This window comes from Bufo gargarizans, chromosome 10 (assembly GCF_014858855.1).
Source record: "Bufo gargarizans isolate SCDJY-AF-19 chromosome 10, ASM1485885v1, whole genome shotgun sequence".
NCBI lineage: Eukaryota > Metazoa > Chordata > Amphibia > Anura > Bufonidae > Bufo > Bufo gargarizans.
The window spans coordinates 46,326,863-46,348,140 of record NC_058089.1 but is presented as its reverse complement, the minus strand read 5'-3'; the positions used below and the strand labels follow the sequence as shown (position 1 = coordinate 46,348,140).

General features: G+C 45.8%; 1 protein-coding gene across 1 annotated transcript in view; it reads right to left on the bottom strand.

The window, feature by feature from the left end:
• Positions 1-14,125, bottom strand: part of LOC122920155 (ribosomal protein S6 kinase alpha-5-like) — a 133,041-nt gene extending 118,916 nt beyond the window's left edge. Inside the window, exon 1 of the mRNA XM_044269379.1 lies at positions 13,929-14,125. Within this exon, the coding sequence (XP_044125314.1) occupies positions 13,929-13,977 (49 nt within the window). The 5' untranslated portion in view covers positions 13,978-14,125. The remainder of the gene's footprint in view (positions 1-13,928) is intronic.
• Between the last annotated feature and the right edge of the window lie 7,153 nt (positions 14,126-21,278).

The following is a 21,278-nucleotide window of genomic DNA, read 5'->3' as shown; positions in this document are numbered from 1 at the left end:
CTTTGCACACTCTTGACATTCTCTTGATGAGCTTCAAGAGGTAGTCACCTGAAATGGTCTTCCAACAGTCCTTGAAGGAGTTCCCAGAGATGCTTAGCACTTGTTGGCCCTTTTGCCTTCACTCTGCGGCCCAGCTCACCCCAAACCATCTCGATTGGGTTCAGGTTCAGTGATTGTGGAGGCCAGGTCATCTGGCGCAGCACCCCATCACTCTCCTTCATGGTCAAATAGCCCTTACACAGCCTGGAGGTGTGTTTGGGGTCATTGTCCTGTTGAAAAATAAATGATGGTCCAACTAAACGCAAACCGGATGGAATAGCATGCCACTGCAAGATGCTGTGGTAGCCATGCTGGTTCAGTATGCCTTCAATTTTGAATAAATCCCCAACAGTGTCACCAGCAAAGCACCCCCACACCATCACACCTGATCCTCCATGGGTCACTGTGGGAACCAGGCATGTAGAGTCCATCCGTTCACCTTTTTCTGCATCGCACAAAGACACGGTGGTTGGAACTAAAGATCTCAAATTTGGACTCATCAGACCAAAGCACAGATTTCCACTGGTCTAATGTCCATTCCTTGTGTTCTTTAGTCCAAACAAGTCTCTTCTGCTTGTTGCCTGTCCTTAGCAGTGGTTTCCTAGCAGATATTCTACCATGAAGGCCTGATTCACACAGTCTCCTCTTAACAGTCGTTCTAGAGATGTGTCTGCTGCTAGAACTCTGTGTGGCATTGACCTGGTCTCTAATCTGAGCTGCTGTTAACCTGCGATTTCTGAGGCTGGCGACTCGGATGAACTTATCCTCAGCAGCAGAGGTGACTCTTGGTCTTCCTTTCCTGGGGCGGTCCGCATGTGAGCCAGTTTCTTTGTAGCGCTTGATGGTTTTTGTGACTGCACTTGGGGACACTTTCAAAGTTTTCCCAATTTTTCGGACTGACTGACCTTCATTTCTTAAAGTAATGATGGCCACTCGTTTTTCTTTACTTAGCTGCTTTTTTCTTGCCATAATACAAATTCTAACAGTCTATTCAGTAGGACTATCAGCTGTGTATCCACCTGACTTCTCCACAACGCAACTGATGGTCCCAACCCCATTTATAAGGCAATAAATCCCACTTATTAAACCTGACAGGGCACACCTGTGAAGTGAAAACCATTTCAGGTGACCACCTCTTGAAGCTCATAAAGAGAATGCCAAGAGTGTGCAAAGTAGTAATCAAAGCAAAAGGTGGCTACTTTGAAGAACCTAGAATATGACATATTTTCTGTTGTTTCACACTTTTTTGTTATGTATATAATTCCACGTGTTAATTCATAGTTTTGATGCCTTCAGTGTGAATCTACAATTTTCATAGTCATGAAAATAAAGAAAACTCTTTGAATGAGAAGATGTGTCCAAACTTTTGGTCTGTACTGTATATGGATTAGGTCTGGATGCGTTCATAGTGCATTCAGTGAAACTCGCACCATTTTGCAAGCAAGTTCAGTCAGTTTTGTCTACTATTGTGTTATGTTTTTCCGTGCAGGTGCAATGCGTTTTGATGCATTTTTCACGTGCGTGATAAAAAAACTGAAGGTTTACAAACATCTTTTAGCAACTATCAGTGAAAAACGCATCGCATCACACTTGCTTGCGAATGAGATGTGTTTTTCACGCAGCCCCATTGACTTCTTTGGGTGAAAAAAAAAACAATATAGAACATGTTGTGATTTTCACGCAACGCAGAAGTGATGCGTGAAAAACAACGCTCATGTACACAGACCCATTTAAATGAATAGTTCAGGATTCAGTGCGGGTGCAATGCCTTCACGTCACGCATTGCACTTGCGCGGAAAACTAGCTTGTGTGAAAGGGGCCTTAGAAGTTTAGAAGCAAATCTTGAAATTTTTCAGAAAATTTCCAAAACCCACATTTTAAGGACCAGTTCAGGTCTGAAGTCACCTTGTGAGGCTTACATAATAGAAACCACCCATAAATGCCCAATTTTAGAAACTACACCCCTCAAGGTATTCAAAAATGATGTTATAAACTTTGTTAACCCTTTAGGTGCTCCACAAGAATTAAAGGAAAATGGAGATCACATTTCAGAATTTCACTTTTTTGGCAGATTTTCAATTTTAATTATTTTTTTCAGTAACAAAGCAAGGGTTAACAGCCATAAAAAAAAAAAAAAAAACTATATTTATTGCCCTGATTCTGTAGTCTACAGAAACACCCCATATGTGGTCGTAAACTGCTGTACGGCAAACCGCAGGGCACAGTAGTAAAGGAATGCCATATGGTTTTTGGAAGGCAGATTTCACTGGGATAATTTTAAGCTGCCATGTCACATTTGAAGCCCCTGTGATGCACCCCTAGAGTAGAAACTCCCAAAAAAATTACCCCATTTTGGAAACTACGGGATAAGGTGGCAGTTTTGTTGGTACTATTTTATGGTACATGATGATTGGGGTGCACCGAAATTCCGGCAGCCGAAAATATCGGCCGAAAATGGGCCTAATCCATTTCGGCCGATATTGGTACATATCGGCAGAAAATAGCGGGGAGGGACTGGGAGGAGGAGCTGGGGGCCGGTGCGTTCACTGTGCTCCGGCCCCCAGTGCTCCAGTAGTTATGAAATGTTGTACAATTAATAAGGATTCTATTCATGAGGCCCCCTCTGCAGTAGAACATTCAATATAGCCACATCCTACTCACAGGGCTGTTATCTTAATGCTGGCCGGCCGGGCAGACGAGTGGCAGCGTCACGACTGACGTCACATGCCTGCGCCGCCTCCTTCATTCAGAAAGTAGGCCGGGCACATGACGTCAGTCGTGACGCTGCCGCTCGTCTGCCCGGCCGGCCAGCATTAAGATAACAGCCCTGTGAGTAGGATGTGGCTATATTGAATGTTCTACTGCAGAGGGGGCCTCATGAATAGAATCCTTATTAATTGCACACATTTTATAACTAGTCTGTACTGGAGCGGCAATGGGGGGGTGGGTGGGGGTCTGTGGATGGCACTGTTATGAGGTGGGGGGTCTGTGGATGGCACTGTTATGGGGTGGGGGGGGGGTCTGTGGATGGCACTGTTATGGGGTGGGGGGGGTCTGTGGATGGCACTGTTATAAATATCATTTAAAAAAAAGTATTTTAAAAGTATTTGGGCAAAAAGGCAGTTTCGGTTTTCGGTCAAGGGCATCCTGAATTTTCGGTTTCGGACCAGAATTTTCATTTCGGTGCACCCCTAATATATATATACACACACACACACACACTGTGTGTGTGTATATATATATATATATATATATATATTTTTTTTTTTTTTTTTTTTATTTGTCAGCAGAGGAGCATGGCCGTTTCATAGAGCATTTTGCCCTCCAATTGACTAGATTTAAATTGGAAACAGGAGGAGGGGAAACGCTCTAAATGGAATAGAGACGTTGAGGACGATAAGAAGGGAACTATCTATGTTTGGCAGTCTGATAATGTGATCCAGAAGGACATTAGAAAGAAAAAGAACAACATACAGACACCTGCGATGGCGCAACCTTCTTATTTTTTAGGGGACAAGTTCAGTGCACAACACCAAGACGACGACGCACCAGATGTGGGGGCTGTGGGCACCACAGATTCCGGAAAATTACGCAACAACATAACGCGGTCACAGAACAGATCTCAGACAGCCAAGAAAAAAATACTGTGTTTAACCTATCTTCCCAGATACTGACCCATGCACAAGTGAGTGTCTTATCAAAAGGATCGTCTCTGTCCTTGTTCTCCAATTAACTGGCCTAATCTTAACTGTGATTTGTCTGCCTTTTTTCGTTCCATTAAGCTAACAGTTTGGTTTCATAATAGGTCACAGATTCAGACCCCACAGACTAGTGAACCTACTCTGAGGAGTCTCAATCTGTCTACCAAAAGTTATTTTTCACCTGTCATTATTAACCTGCTGTTGAAGTATTTGTTAGCGGTGAAACAGGATATTGCTTCCTCTAAATCCACATGTTCACCTAGTGTATTTAAACATCCAAAGCTCACCAGATTAGAGGTTGAGGCTTTGCAACAATTGAGGGACAATTTGTCTGTCACAGTGAAACCCGCCGACAAAGGTGGGGCCATTGTGATTTTGGACACTCACAGGTACAATGCCGAAGTTATGCGCCAGCTCAATAATACAGAAGTATACAGTGCCATTGAGGCCGATCCTAAATTTCATATTGCATGACTGATCAAACATTGTTTGACCGAAGTTGTTGCAGCTGGTACTATCGACAATGATTTCCTCACAGTGATCCACCCTGTCACCCCAGTGATCTATGTATTACCTAAGGTCCATAAGTCACTAATTGATCCTCCAGGACACCCTATTGTGTCTGGTTCCAATTCCATTTTCTCCAACATTGCTATTTTTCTGGATAAAGTCTTACGTATTTTTGCCATGGGCATATTCAGGACACAACAGATTTTTCTATGCAAATTGGAGGCAGTGGAGTTGGGTGATACAGGCACAGTCATTTTGGCGTCCTTTGATGTTGTATCCTTATATACTTCCATTGATCACGATTTGGGCATTTTTGCTATTAAAAAGATGTTGGAAATGTCTTCCTTATCGGTACCAGCCTGTGATTTCATTAATGACTTGATCAATATCATCCTGAGACAGAATTACTTTCCGTTTCCGAGCGTGGAAATGGGCTCGAACAAGGCGCCCACCTACACCAACATTTTTAGGAGATGCTTTGAGGAGGATGTCGTCTATGTGTCCCACCACTTCAAATATGTTCTGCGGTGGTGGCGATACATAGACGACATCGTCCTCATATCGATAGGCAGTCTGACACAGTTGATCGATTTTCAGAGCGTGTTGAATAATGTGAACACGGATTTACAATTTACCTTGGTTTACTCTGATTCAGAGATTCAATTCCTTGACATTAAAGTGCTTGATACCTCTTTGTATACTAAACCAACAGATAAAAATACTATCTTACGCTATGATAGCAATCATCCTAGGAAGATGGTCAAACATCTTCCGTTTTTGCAGTACCTTTGGGCCAAACGTATTGTTTCTGACCCTATGGTTCTGGATGGTACTCTTGATATCATGACGGATACATTTTTATAAAGAGGTTATCCAAGTGGTCTACTGCAATCGCAGTTAAATGAGGTTTGCAAAATGGAAAGGAGAACTACTTTGACAAGGAATCCTCGTAAAGAGGATAGCTGTACTATACACAATGTTGGATCATTGATCATGTTCCCCTACCCAGGAGAGGTGGAAACAGATTATGAAGCGGAAGATCTGGGAGATGAGAACAAACATACTAAGCAGCTGGATTTATAGAAATACTATTTATTTTTATTTCTATTGGTCACTAAGCTTATATTCCATGTGTGGTTATAGTAGATTGTATTGCATATATATTTGTTCTGTCTAGCAGGAGATTCCCTGATGTAGCTGCGAGCGATATACGGATACCATTCGGCATACTCACTTAATATGTATGGCACCAACGTGCTGTACAAGTTAGTCTGGGATGCCTTCTCTGGGGAGGTTTTACCCCTCTGAAGAGGCGTGACCTCTCCTCTACGAGTTCCTTTCTGGGCAGTCCGCCAGATTCCAATATGGCGGAGTTATTCCATTATGCTTGTGCGCACTCTTATTCGATAGAAACCACACTTAAGATGGTGGTGTGTGGAGCGGGTATGAGGTGTGCATGCAGTGTTTTTTACTGCGCGTCCCTTCCTGCTTCCGCGCAGCGGTGAAGTAGCCTGGGGCATGCGCATTGTGACCTATTACACGCCGAGTATGGCGCCATTGTACACAGCGGATCCACCTGTTGGGTATGACTATATGGTCATTTCTTCTTTGATCTCTGCCCCCTGATTATGTTTTTATTGATGTTTTTAATTGGGTGATATACTTTGTTACAAGCACATATCATCTATATATTTATGAATTATGTAACACTGCCAATTTTTACCACATTGTTGTATCATCACATGTACATGATATACTTTGATCACTTCAGTTCATTGAAAATAACGATTAAACTGAAACAGGCTGTTTTTCAGCTGATCCAAATTTTAGGACCACATGCCTGTATAACGCCAAATCTGTGCAAAGATGTGGATTCATTGTCATTTTCTGTCAGGTAGTCACACGTAGTGATGGCAAAGGCAAAAAAACTCCCTTTTTGAACGTGGTCGGTTTGTTGAACTGCATAAGCAGGGTCTCTCACAGTGCGCCATCGCTGCCGAGGTGGGACGCAGTAAGACAGTCATTTGGAATTTCTTAAATGATCCTGAGGGTTATGGAACAAAAAAGTCAAGTGGAAGACCAAAAAAAAAAAAAAAAATGTCATCAGCACTGAGCCGGAGGATCCAATTGGCTGTCCGTTAAGACACTGGACGATCCTCGACCCAAATTAAGGCCCTTACTTCCTAGATATGAATTAATAAAATATTCTTCTGAAATACTATGTTCTTTACATAGTTGAATGTGCAGACAACAAAAATCACACAAAAAAATAAAAAAAATGGAAATTAAATTTTTTAACCCATGGAGGTCTGAATTTGGAGTCACACTCCAGCCACATGAGGTCTAGCATTGTCTTGCATTAGGAACTCAGGGCCAACCGCACCAGCATATGGTCTCACAAGGGGTCTGAGGATCTCATCTCGGTACCTAATGGCAGTCAGGTTACCTCTGGCGAGCACATGGAGGTCTGTGTGGCCCTCCAAAGAAATGCCACCCCACACCATTACTGACCCAATGCCAAACCGGTCATGCTGTAGGATGTTGCAGGCAGCAGAACGCTCTCCATGGCGTCTCCAGACTCTGTCATGTGCTCAGTGTGAACCTGCTTTCATCTGTGAAGAGAACAGGGCGCCAGTGGCGAATTTGCCAGTCTTGGTGTTCTCTGGCAAATGCCAAACGTCCTGCACAGTGTTGGGCTGTAAGCCCAACCCCCACCTGTGGACGTCGGGCCCTCATATCACCCTCATGGAGTCTGTTTCTGACCGTTTGAGCAGACACATGCACATTTGTGGCCTGCTGGAGGTAATTTTGCAGGGCTCTGGCAGTGCTCCTCCTGTTCCTCCTTGCATAAAGGCGGAGGTAGCGGTCCTGATGCTGGGTTGTTGCCCTCCTACGGCCTTCTCCACGTCTCCTGCTGTACTGGCCTGTCTCCTGGTAGCGCCTCCATGCTCTGGACACTACGCTGACAGACACAGCAAACCTTCTTGCCACAGCTCGCATTGATGTGCCATCCTGGATAAGCTGCACTACCTGAGCCACTTGTGTGGGTTCTAGACTCCGTCTCATGCTACCACTAGAGTGAAAGCACCGCCAGCATTCAAAAGTGACCAAAACATCAGCCAGGAAGCATCGGAACTGAGAAGTGGTCTGTGGTCACCACCTGCAGAACCACTCCTTTATTGGGGGTGTCTTGCTAATTGACTATAATTTCCACCTGTTGTCTATCCCATTTGCACAACAGCATGTGAAATTGATTGTCACTCAGTGTTGCTTCCTAAGTGGACAGTTTGATTTCACAGAAGTGTGATTGACTTGGAGTTACATTGTGTTGTTTAAGGGTTTCCTTTATTTTTTTTGAGCAGTGTATAATATATATATATATATATATATATATATATATATATATATATATATATATATATATATATATTTCACTTTGCACTTAAAGGGCTTCTGTCACCCCACTAAAGTGATTTATTTTTTTTGGGCTAGTGAAATTAGTTATATTGCGATATATGACAATATAATTGTGTTACTTACTTTGATCCAGCAGTTTCTGCAAAAAACTAAGTTTTATAATATGTAAATTCGGTCTCTACCAGCAAGTAGGGCGGCTACTTGCTGGTAGCTGCTGCAGAAATCCGCCCCCTCGTCGTGTTGATTGACAGGGCCAGCCGGGATCTCCTCCTCCGGCCAGCCCTGTCGGCATTTCAAAAATCGCGCGCCTGTGTTGATTCGGCGCAGGCGCTCTGAGATGAGGAGGCTCGTCTCCTCAGAACTCCCTCCGTGCGCCTGCGCCGATGACATCACCGAAATAGAAGACGTCATCGGCGCACTGAGGGAGAGCCTCCTCATCTCAGAGCGCCTGCGCCGAATCAACACAGTCGCGCGATTTTTGAAATGCCGACAGGGCTGGCCGGAGGAGGAGATCCCGGCTGGCCCTGTCAATCAACACAACGAGGGGGCGGATTTCTGCAGCAGCTACCAGCAAGTAGCCGCCCTACTTGCTGGTAGAGACTGAATTTACATATTATAAAACTTCGTTTTTTGCAGAAACTGCTGGATCAAAGTAAGTAACACAATTATATTGTCATATATCGCAATATAACTAATTTCACTAGCCCAAAAAAAAAAAATCACTTTAGTGGGGTGACAGAAGCCCTTTAATAATAGAAAATGAAAATGCACAGAATATCGGTATGAGTTATCGGACACTTTGAGCCTAGAACATTAAACCTTTTCACAAAATTCTAATGTTCTGAGATTGTGACTTTGGGGTTTCATAAGCTCTAATCATCCAAATTATAACAAAGGCTTGAAATATCTTACTTTCCATGTAATGAGTCTCTCTCATATGTTAGTTTCACCTTTTAAGTTGCATTACTGAAATAAATGAACTTTTGCAGGATATTCTGATTTATGGCGTTTCACCTGTATAGTGTTCTTTTCTGCTGTAAAACCCACACTGCTAACTGCATAGTGAGCTCTAGTTGTATTAGGCTTGTAAATAGCATCATGAGTAAGCAAGCCATGAGCATATGAAGTACTTGCTCTAAATTGTACTCCCTGTGCAGGCATCTTCTGTGTGGTCTTCTGGGAAAAGGTTGGTTAATAAAACACAAACCTGTATATGCATCAAGCTGAATGGCAGGGGCATACAACGATCATATAAAAAGTATTAATCCCTTATTGACCAGTCTATTTTGCGCCTTAAATGGCATTTATCATGTAAAGAAAGTTAACTACTTCCAGACCATATAAACATATTACATATCGTCACGTCCGAAAAAGTCAGAATTATTAAAATATTGCCTATGCGGTGAATGCAGTAACAATTTATTTTTAAACATGCAATTTACCATTTTTTGGTCACCTCTGTCCTCAGTGTATGATTTGCTGGTTCCACTCCCCTTCCTCTCCCTCTTGCTGTTGGGGTTCGTCTAGGTTCAGTCCTACGTTCTCTCCTTTTTCTCTCCACACAACCCATATTGGACAGACTACCAGCAGATTTGGTTTTCAGTACCATCCCTATGCTGATGACACCCAACTGTAACCTGTAACCTGGCTGGGAGATCACTCTGCTGTACTATAGAACACACGTGACTATCTGAAACTGAATCTTTCAAAAACTGAACTTCATGTTTTTTCTTTATCTACTAAACAACCTAAATATGATACCTTCCTCTCAGCGTGTGGCACTTTAATCACGCCTAGACAGCGTTTTCAGTGCTATGTTTGATACTGATCTTTCTTTCGCCCCTTCCTTTCAATCTGATGCCCGCTCATGCTGCCCGCTCCTCAAAGCATCTCTAGAATCCATCCCTGTCTTACTGTGGAAACAACAAAAACTCTAACTGTGACCATGATCTATTCCCGCCTCGATTATTTTAAATCATTACTAATTGGTCTCCCCCTCAAGACTTTCCTCTCTCCAATCTATCCTTAAAGGGGTCATCCAACCCCTATACTGACCCCCCCAATGCTCAGGCACCTCATATAGATTATACTTACGCCGCTCCCTGGCACCCGCATTGCTCTTGATCCCAACGGGTGCCCAGTCATTGGGGGAGGGGGGTCATTATAGGGGTTGGATAACCCCTTTAACGCAGCAGCCAGGATCATATATCTGCTTAACCACTACTCTGATGCCTCCGCCCTGTGCCAATCACTGCATTAGTTGCCCATACAGTACAGGACTCAGACTCCAAGCAATTAGGTTAAATCACAATATACACCATTTTTTTGCACTCCCTAAAAACACATCTTAATAGTCCAATCTACCGTATCCCCTAATCTAACTCCTCTCCATTCATCATCATTCTTCTGAACCCAATCCAGCAAACACTATCCACCACACCCCGCGCACTCCGGATATCGGCTGGTGGCTGGCTCCTGCAACTTTATACTCTCCTACTGTGTAAAGATAGCCAGACCAATGTACAAAACAAGCACTTGCAATCGATACTTTTATGCCAGTATCTATTCGGTATCAGGATGTTAGTTTTTCAATACTAGACCCTCCTCTTATGGCACGCGCAGACAGTTGAGAAGGAGGGAGGAAGGCCACGGTGAGCCCAATGAAGTGAGCGGGCTCTGAAGCTGCCCGCACCACTGCCACCAATAAATGTGCCACTATTAATTAAAGCAGGAGGCGGGACGGGGAGGGAATACACTGCTGCGCCGTCTGAGCTAGTGAGCTCAGCGAACGGCAGCAGCCTCCTCCTGAGTGTACTCCCCAGAGTCAAGCAGCCGCCATAGCAGGTGCCTGTGCCACCAATGATGATAAACCTTTAATACAAATACAGGAGGTGGGTGCCAGCGGTACCTGCCTCCTGTATCTGTATTAAAGGTTAATTATCATTGGTGGTGCAGTGCGCCCCCCCAGTATTAAAATCATTGGTGGCGCTGTGTGCCTCCCCCCAGTATGAAAGTCATTGGTGGTGCAGCGCAGTGCACCCCACCCCTCAGTATTATAATCATTGGTGGCAGTGGCCCAGGGTCCCCTCTTCATTGGTGGCAGTGGTAGCTTGTGATCGGAGCCCCAGCAGTGTAATCCTGGGGCTCAGACCGGTTACCATGGCAGCCAGGATGCTACTGAAGCCCTGGCTGCGATGATAAGCTCTCTGCTGCTCTGTGCAGCTCCTATTAACCATAATAGAGATCTACTAGGGTGAATAGGACAAGGGATTAAAAGATCTAGTCCCTAAGGGCAAAAGTTATTAAATAAATTAAAAAGTCAAAAAAACAACAAAAAAAAAAACACCAAATTATTAAGTATAAATCGCCCCCTTTCCCATTTTTACATATAAAATATATAAACAATAAATACATATTACAATTACATATCGCCATGTATAAAAAATCCAAACTATTAAAATATTAAAAAATAACTCCTATGCGGTGAACGCCATAACAGAAAAAATAAAAACTGCACGATTCGCAATTTTAGTCACCTTACTCCCCGAAAAAATAGGATAGGATTGTACAATTATGGGCTGGACGTTCCATAAAATGCGGAATGCACGCAGCTTTTTTGGCGTTTTATTTTTTTTTGCATGGTATTGAGTATCACAATACTTTATGGTATCGACACCGAATCAAAATGTTGGTGTCGAAACAACCCTAGGGTTCACTGTTGGTCATTATACTGTATGGGGGGCATTGGGGCTCATTATATTCTACAAGGGGCTCTCACACAGTATAATGACCCCCCAGTGGCCCCTTCACACAGTATAATTGCCTCCCAGTGGCCCCTTCACACACACCTGTCATTGCTGGAGCTCTGGGTAGCTGGCAGCCTTTTCACTCACTGACCGCAGCTCATCTCCCCATGCTCCTTCTCTGCCCCCGGCTGGCACAGCAGGAACACACACACACACATTATGTCACCATTGTGCCAGGCCTGGAGGAGAGAAGGAGCCCAGGGAGAGAAGCTGTGGTCAGTGAGTGAAAAGACTGCCGACTCCGCTGCGCTCTAGCAATTAATGCTTCCACCTGTATTGATGGAAATGCTCATAGCAGCTAGCACCCCCATTACAACTGGCCCCAGGGTCAGGTCCCCCCCACCCTTAGCACGAGGCCATATATATATTTTTTTTTTTTTACTGTCGAGTAAATGTACCCTAAGGGAAACTGAAAGGCATGACTCCAGTGGGCAAAAAAGCGGAGCACAAAACATCAACTGGCCAAATAAATCCAGATTTCTGTTGCACCATGCTGATGGGGGGGGGGGGGGGGTCAGAATTTGGAACAAGCAGCAAAAAAATAAAAAATAAAAATAAAATCAATGAACCCAACCTGTCAGGTGTCAACAGTTCAAGCTAGAGGAGGAAAAGAAACTGTGAGAGATGTTTTCTAGGCACATCCAGGATCCTGCGATACCTGCTGATGGATGTTTGGACAGAAGGGCTTACCGGAATGTTGTGGCCAACAGTGATGGCCAGCGAACACATGCAGGCTGCCATCTTAACTCACCAGTCCGGCGATGCACAGGTAAGCCCTTGCCTACGCCGCAAGCCGGTCCGAAATCAAATGCGGTCACCTGGAGTAGGCAGTTCCGAGAACAGCCACCAGGGGCCTTCATCGGGCTGTTCTCGGAACTGCCTGCTCCCTGTTAGCATGGCAGCCCGCATGTGTTCGCGGGCGAACCCTGCAAACTGGCCATCACTGGTGGCCAATCAATCAAATCACTGTTATGGCGAGGGGGATCTGTGGGCGGCGCTGTTATGGCGAGGGGGATATGTGGGCGGCGCTGTTATGGAGAGGGGGATATGTGGGCGGCGCTGTTATGGAGAGGGGGATCTGTGGGCGGCGCTGTTATGGGCATAACAGTGCACAGATCCCCCTCCCCATGATAGCAGTGCCATCATACACAGACCCCCCCCCTCCCCATAGCAGTGCCATAGACCAATCCCCCTCCCCATAACAGCCCCGGCCCCGCTGCTTAGTCGGACTAATCAGTGCATCTTTATTTTACCTTACAATGACCCTCCAGTAACAGGCAGAGCGGACGGCGGCGTAACGTCACTTACTCACGTGACGCACCTGCTCCGCCCACTTTATGAATGAAGGAGGCGGAGCAGGTGCGTCTCGTGAGTAAGTGACGTTACGCCGCCGTCCGCTCTGCCTGTTACTGGAGCGTCATTGTAAAAGGTAAAATAAAGATGCAGTGACCGCCCGCCCGCCCGCCCGCATAGCAACGAATCTGCGATTATTCGATAACTGGATTTGTCGACAACGAATCTAGTTATCGATTATAATCGATTACATCGATTAATCGTTGCAGCCCTAATGTACGCCGAACTTGAAAGCACATGTTCGCTCAACACTAAGGCTACATGCACACGGCCGTTGTGTGTTTTGCAATCTGCAAATCATGGATCTGCAAAACACAGATGGCGTCCGTGTGCGTTCTGCAATTTGCGGAACAGCACAGCCAGCCTTTAATATAACTGCCTATTCTTGGCCGCAAAGAGCGAACAAGACTAGGACAGGTTATATATTTTTTGCGGACCACGTAGCGGAGCAACGAATGCGGACAGCAATGGGTCTGCATCCAAGCCGCAAAAACAGTGTCTCTGATGCGGACCAAAATAACGTGTGCATGAGGCCTAACAACGATAATTACCGCCAAAATAATCTAGTCAAGTACCACCAGCCTCAGAAAAAAAAAAAAAAACGGACACCTGCTATTTTTAACAAAATTCGGGAAAGTTGGCAACCCTGATGACAGCTATTCATTTATTTATTTTTTGCTTTCCTGGCCTTCACGTTCCCAAAATCTTAATCCTATAAAACATGGGCTGTTCGCACTGGGTCAGTACCGCCACCTCTTTTCTGCACAACTTATCCCAAAATTACAGACAGCCAACATGTTTTTTTATGGACAAACTGGAAAACCATCATGAAAATGATTGTAATACATGGTCTATAGCGCAATACTCTATTTGTGACCAGTGCGTCCTGTCCGCATGGGCCAATATGTCTGCAGAATCGACACCATGAAGAACTGCTGCGGTTCTAAAGGCCAAAGGAGGTCCAAATCACTACAAGAGACCCCCGCTATATGCACACACCTATAGAGCTATACTGGTGACATGTGGCAGCTGTGTCCCCCTGTCACACTAGTTACGCAATGAGTCAGGCAGTGCTGTAGGGGAAGAAGACGGAAACATGTACCTTGTATCGGTGTGTCGGTGTGCGGCTGTGTACTGCCCGGATCTCCCATGTCCGGCTGTGCGGGGCCTGGATCGGACGACTGCTCCCGGCTCCGGTCTGCGCAGTGAGGAAGATGGCACAGCACTGAGATGGGGAACTTCCTGTAGGGCTGTGCGCGCTGTCGGCCTGTAGCGTCAGGCTGTAGTGCGCTGCACTGGGTGTGTCGCTCCATGCAGTGGGTGTGCCAGGCAGAGGGAGCGATACAGTAAGGCGACATGTACTGCCTTCTGCACAGCCACACAGCCTCCGATACGTGTATACGTGTGATGGATTCAGCCCTGGTACAGACATGGAGGCACATCGCACCCTCCTCCTAAGAACTTACTAACAAGAAATAAGACATCACAATTTGGGTTGGATAAACAAAGGCCGCAATGCTTTATAATAGGTTACCTTAATTCAATTAAAACCAGAATAAATTATCATAAATAATTTAATAATTATAAATATTTCTCCACTAAATAATTAATTAAATAACTCATAAGCATAATCAATTAGAACTACATCCACCCAGCTACACTGAGCGATTCTACCCCACTAAGGGCTCTTTCACACCTGCGTTAATGTCTTCCGGCATAGAGTTCCGTCGTCGGGGCTCTATGCCGGAAGAATCCTGATCAGGATTATCCTAATGCATTCTGAATGGAGTGAAATCCGTTCAGGATGCATCCGGAACTGAGCTTTTTTGGCCGGAGTCTAAATACCGCAGCATGCTGCACTTTTTGCTCCGGCCAAAAAAACTGAAGACTTGCCGCAAGATCCGGATCTGGCCTTAAGCTAAACGTCGTTTTGGCGCATTGCCGGATACGACGTTTAGCTTTTTTAGAGTGGTTACCATGGCTGCCGGGACGCTAAAGTCCTGGCAGCAATGGTAAAGTGGAGCGGGGGAGCAGTATACTTACCGTCCGTGCGGCTCCCGAGGCACTCCAGAGTGACGTCAGGGCGCCCCACGCGCATGGATCACGTGATCGCATGGCACGTCATCCATGCGCATGGGGCGCTCTGACGTCATTCTGGAGCGCCCCGGGAGCCGCGCGGATGGTAAGTATACCGCTCCCCCGCTTCCCACTACTACTATGGCAACCAGGACTTTAATAGCGTCCTGGCTGCCATAGCAACACTGAACGCATTTTGAAGACGGATCCGTCTTCAAATGCTTTCAGTACACTTGCGTTTTTCCGTGTAATTCCGGCAAGTGGAGTACACGCCGGATCTGGACAACGCAAGTGTGAAAAAGGCCTAACTCAGCAAAGCGACAAAACCTCTTTTTTTTTTTAAAGGGGGGGGGGGGGGGGGCGATGCTCCTCTTCTCTCTTCAGACTGGCCACGAACCACCGGAGCAGAGGCAATATAAAGGAGACAAGATTCCCGCCGCAAACATCAGAGCAAATCAAATCGCTGGAATTCTCCCCCAGCAACCGCTCTGCACCAATCAGCTCCCAGGATTCTTCAGCCAGCCAACAACCCAGAACAGGAAAAATCCGGTTACCTCAGAACACCTTTACAGGTACCCTAAAACAAAAGAGCGGGAAAGAGACAGAAAGGGGGGAGAGAAGCACTACCTATACATATATACATACTAAACACTCTGGGGGGCTAGTCAATGTATCATACCGATGTGCAATTTACATGGGCACACATACCCAGGGGTTCACCACCAATGGGATGGCCTCAGGCAGCAGGGGGGGGGGGCATCCCAAGGGCCATGAGCTGTAGGGAAGGGGTTAAGTTAAAGGGGTGTTCCCATCACAGACAATGGACCTGCACCTACAACAAGAACGGATCGGGGAGAGCTGTGACTGGAGGACCCTGGATTTCCCAGGGCCCGACCACCACCAAGCGCTGCTCCCATAGAAATGAATGGGAGTGCACCACACACGCGCGGCCCCTGCTCCCGTTCATTTCTATAGGGCAGACAGAAATAGTCAAGCCAGCGCTAGGCTATTTTCGTCGGCCCCATAGAAATGAATGGAGGGTGCCTAGCGATATGACCCCATTGTCTGTGATGGAAATACCCCTTTAACCACCTCCGGACCGCCTAACGCAGGATCGCGGTCCGGAGGCGGCTGTCTAAGGCAGAGTCACGCATCTATGCGTCATCTTGCGAGACGACGCTCACAGCCGACCCGCGCATCGCGGGCCGGAAAAAGTTAGAGGAGTATTTTGTCATCAGCCTGCCAGCCAATGATCGTCGCTGGCGGGCGGATGATTTTCAAAAAAAAACAAATCAGAAGCCAGTTAACACTTTATATTTATAAATATAAGGTGTTAAATGGCTTCTCTGCTGGTCCTTTCGTCAGTTGGTTCCAACAGAGGAGCAGACATCACAGTGAGTACACACCAAACACCACACATAGCCCAAGATCACCCTCCATCACCCCAATTAACCCCTTGATCGCCCCTGTCAATCACCCCTAGTGAAAGGGAAAAAAGTGATCAGTGTAAACTGTCACTTTTTTTCCCACTAGTATTGACTGTTAGGTTTTAGGATAGTTTAGGCCCCTTGGTTAGGTAGTTAGCGCCGGTTAGCGCCCAGCCCACCGCAGTCACTGATTCGCTGATTAGCGTATAGCTAATCAGCATTGATACTTTTATAGTATCTGTAAGTGATCAGAACTGATCACAGTCAGATCTATAATAGTATTAGTGTCACCTTAGTTTGCCCTCCACCCAAAACACAGTGTTTGCCCGATCAGGCCTGATCGGTCGCCCACACGTGCGTTCACCCACGCACGCCCCACCGCAGTGACCAAAAAATTATAATTTTTTTGATCAGTGCACAATCACTTCACAAGCGCTGCGGCGATAAATAAATCAGTTTTGATATTTTTTATCAACCGCAGCGGCCTCCGGTACTTCGCTAGCCTCCCATTTGTAAGACAGGCTTGCTTTTTTTCTTGGGTAGTCTCAGGGAATACCCCTAAATTTAGTAGTCCAAATGGCAAACAAGGGGTATTCTTCTGAAGAGGCCTACAGGCTTCTGACCCAGTCGGATGAGGAATGGGAACCCTCATCTGACGAATCCAGCGGGTCAAAATATGAACCTGTAGAAAGCAGTGGCAGTCTGACCCAAAGTTCGGACAAGGAGGTTGAGGTCCCTGATACCAACAGGCGTACCCGGCCCCGTGTCGCTAGACCACAGGTTGCACAGGATCCGCTTCAAGGGCAGCAGAGTGGGGCTGGCGCTGTCAAATTACGTGGTGAGGCATACACCAGCAGTGCAGCCCACCCTGGACCTAGAACCAGCGCTGCCGTACAACATGGTGAAGTGGCGAGCACCAGAAGGGCAGTTGAAGCTGGTACGGTGGCACGTGCAGTAGTTACCCCGTCGCAGCCACCGCACAGACAGGCCCGTAGAGCCCCTAGAGTCCCTGAGGTGCTGGCAAATCCTGATTGGCAGTCCCCAACTTCAGCCGCACCATTAGTTCCCCCTTTCACCGCCCAGTCTGGAGTTTGGGTTGAGACAGCTCAGATCGGTTCGGCACTGGGATTTTTTTAGCTGTTCTTGACTGCGGAGCTCTTGGACATAGTCGTGGCAGAAACAAATCAGTATGCCACTCAATTTATAGCCGCCAACCCGTGTAGCTATTATGCCCAGCCTTTCCAGTGGAAACCCGTCCAGGTTTCCGAATGAAAATAATTTCTGGGTCTACTCCTCAACATGGGTCTAACCAAAAAGCATGAATTGCGGTCATATTGGTCCACGAACCCAATTCATCACATGCCCATGTTCTCTGCTGCCATGTCCAGGACACGATTTGAGGCCATCCTGCGTTTCCTGCACTTTAGCGACAACAGCACCTCTCGTCCCAGAGGCCACCCAGCTTTTGACCGGCTCCACAAAATTCGGCCCCTCATAGACCACTTCAGCACCAAATTTTCAGATTTGTATACCCCTGAGCAAAACATCTGCGTAGACGAGTCCCTTCTACATTTTACTGGGCGCCTTGGCTTCAAACAATACATCCCAAGCAAGCGCGCCCGGTATGGGTTCAAATTGTATAAGCTCTGTGAAAGGGCCACAGGCTATACCCACAAATTTTGGATCTATGAGGGTAAAGATCAGACCCTGGAGCAGGTCGGTTGCCCTGACTACCTGGGGAGCAGTGGGAAGACAGTCTGGGACTTGGTGTCACCCTTATTTGGCAAGGGGTACCATCTTTATGTGGACAATTTCTACACAAGTGTGCCCCTCTTCAGGCATTTGTTCCTAGAACAGATTGGCTGCTGTGGCACAGGGCAACCTAGTCCCGCTGTTTCCCCCAACTGCTCGTTACCACCCGTCTTGCAAGGAAGGGGGGGGGGGGGGGGAAGAGGGCTGCCTTGTGTAACGAAGAACTGCTCGCGGTGAAATGGAGAGACAAGCGTGACGTTTACATGCTCTCCTCCATTCACGCAGACACGACAATACAAATAGAACGAGCAACCAGTTTCATTGAAAAGCCCCTCTGTGTCCACGACTATAATTCGCTCATGGGAGGGGTGGACTTCAATGACTAGATGTTGGCTCCTTATTTAGTTTCCCGACGCACCAGACGCTGGTATAAGAAGGTGTCTGTATATTTGATTCAATTGGCTCTGTATAATAGTTTTGTTCTCTACAGTAAGGCTGGGAGAACACGATCCTTCCTCAAATTTCAGGAAGAGATCATCGAGTGTAGTGAGCCGTCTACACGAGCGACATTTCCCCAATGTCGTTGCTGGTACCTCAACCCAACCGTCACCCCGAAAAAGATGTTGTGTGTGTAGCAGGAGTGGAATAAGGTGTGACACCCGCTATATCTGTCCTTACTGCCCTGACCACCCTGCCCTATGCTTTGGGGAGTGTTTCCGGAAGTACCACACACAGGTACACTTAGTATAGGGATTGCGTTACACAGGACAGGCTCACAGGGCTATTAGGGCCCTTTCACTCACAGCTGCTGCAAACCTCTCCTTTCACCTGGGACAAAGTATATAGCGTGCTTCGCCACATCTTTGGGCGATTTTCGCATTGCACATTGTCCCATGGGGAAGGAGAGGTTTGTCCTATAAAAGGTAAAAAAAAAAAAAAAAAAAAAAAAAAAAAATCACCGGTAAGCAAAAAAGTTAGCATTCTGTTCAAAAAGTTAAATAAAGTTTATATGTTCCGTTCAAATGTTATTATAAAGTTCATGTTAATAAATTTATTGCGTTGCGGCCTGTTTTTTTTCTTTTGTTTTTTTACCTTCCAGGTGGACCAACCGATCGACTAGCTGCAGCACTGATGTGCATTCTGACAGAAGCATTGCGCTGCTGTCAGATTACACAAAAGTCGTGTATGCGGCGCTGCAAGACGAGATTTCTCCTCTGCAGTAAAAGATACGTTTGCCGAGGCATATGAGCTGAGGGAGCGGCGGTGTTCATTTGCTTTGGCAAACACTTTGTATATAAAAAAATAAATAAAAAATCCCGGCAATGATTTATTCATCCACATCGATTGATGTGAATGGAGAAATCAGGTTTGCCAGGGCATACGAGCTAAGGCTGCTTTCACACTAGCGTTCGCTGGTCCGCTCGTGAGCTCCGTTTGAAGGAGCTCACGAGCGGACCCGAACGCAGCCGTCCAGCCCTGATGCAGTCTGAATGGAGGCGGATCCGCTCAGACTGCATCAGTCTGGCGGCGTTCAGCCTCCGCTCCGCTCGCCTCCGCACGGACAGGCGGACAGCTGAACGCTGCTTGCAGCGTTCGGGTGTCCGCCTGGCCGTGCGGAGGCGTGCGGATCCGTGCGGATCCGTCCAGACTTTCAATGTAAGTCAATGGGGACGGATCCGTTTGAAGATGCCACAATGTGGCTCAATCTTCAAGCGGATCCGTCCCCCATTGACTTTACATTGAAAGTCTGGACGGATCCGTACTAGGCTATTTTCACACTTAGCTGTTCTATGCTAAAAATAATGCAGACGGATCCGTTCTGAACGGAGCCTCCGTCTGCATTATTATGAGCGGATCCGTTCAGAACGGATCCGCCCGAACGCTAGTGTGAAAGTAGCCTAAGTGGGTATGGATGTTGGGCGGCAGACTAAGTGGCAGACGCCTTTCCCCTCTTTTTTTTTGGCAGAGATTTTTTCATCCACATTGATTGATGCGAATGAAGAATTCTGTGGCCGTTAATTTTTTCTTTAAGCCCAGAGGCTGAACGGAAAAAAAAAAATATATCATTACCTGTGTGCTCAATATAAGGAGAATAGCAGAAACTCCTAATGTTGGCCATACATGTAATGATTGCGGAGACCCTCAAATGCCAGGGCAGTACAAACACCCCACAAATGACCCCATTTTGGAAAGAAGACACCCCAAGGTATTCGCTGAGGGGCATATTGAGTCCATGAAAGATTGAAATTATTGTCCCAAGTTAGCGGAAAGGGAGACTTTGTGAAAAAAATAAAAATAATAATTTCCGCTAACTTGTGCCAAAAAAATAAAATTTCGATGAACTCGCCATGCCCCTCATTGAATACCTTGGGGTGTCTTCTTTCCAAAATGGGATCACATGTGGGGTATTTATACTGCCCTGGCATTTTAGGGACCCTAAAGCATAAGAAGAAGTCTGGGATCCAAATGTCTAAAAATGCCCTCCTAAAAGGAATTTGGGCCCCTTTGCGCATCTAGGCTGCAAAACAGTGTCACACATGTGGTATCGCCGTACTCAGGAGAAGTTGGTCAATGTGTTTTGGGGTGTCATTTAACATATACCCATGCTGGGTGAGAAAAATATCTTGGTCAAATGCCAACTTTGTATAAAAAAATAAAAAAAATGGGAAAAGTTGTCTTTTGCCGAGATACAAACCAGATTCCCAAAAAGTTGGGACACTAAACAAATTGTGAATAAAGAATTGGTAAAGATGAGCAGGCACACTCAATTTGGGTACAAGTAAATAATTTATTAGTAGGTAAATAGTAGGTAGTTGTTTTAAAATATGCTTAAGGGTATGGTTTTTTCATGTGATAGTGGGGACCACCTACTTGATAGTGAGTATTTTGTATATAAAGGAATAGTAAGTATTTTGTATATAAACAAAAAGTAACAAGTAGCAGAAGCAGGTAAAAAATAAAGTAAAAAAATCAGGTAAAAATCCGGAATAAAATGCAGTCTGTAAAGGCTTTCAAAAATATGTGCAGTCTGTAAAAACTTTCATAAAAATAATTCGATATACAAGTGGCCACTATTTAGCAGAAAAATCATCAATGAAATAGATAGATGGAATTGATGAAGGTATTATTAATGATGAGACGGTCCTTTGTGGAGGAAAAAAATGTAATATAAAAAAATGTAATATAAAAACAATTCT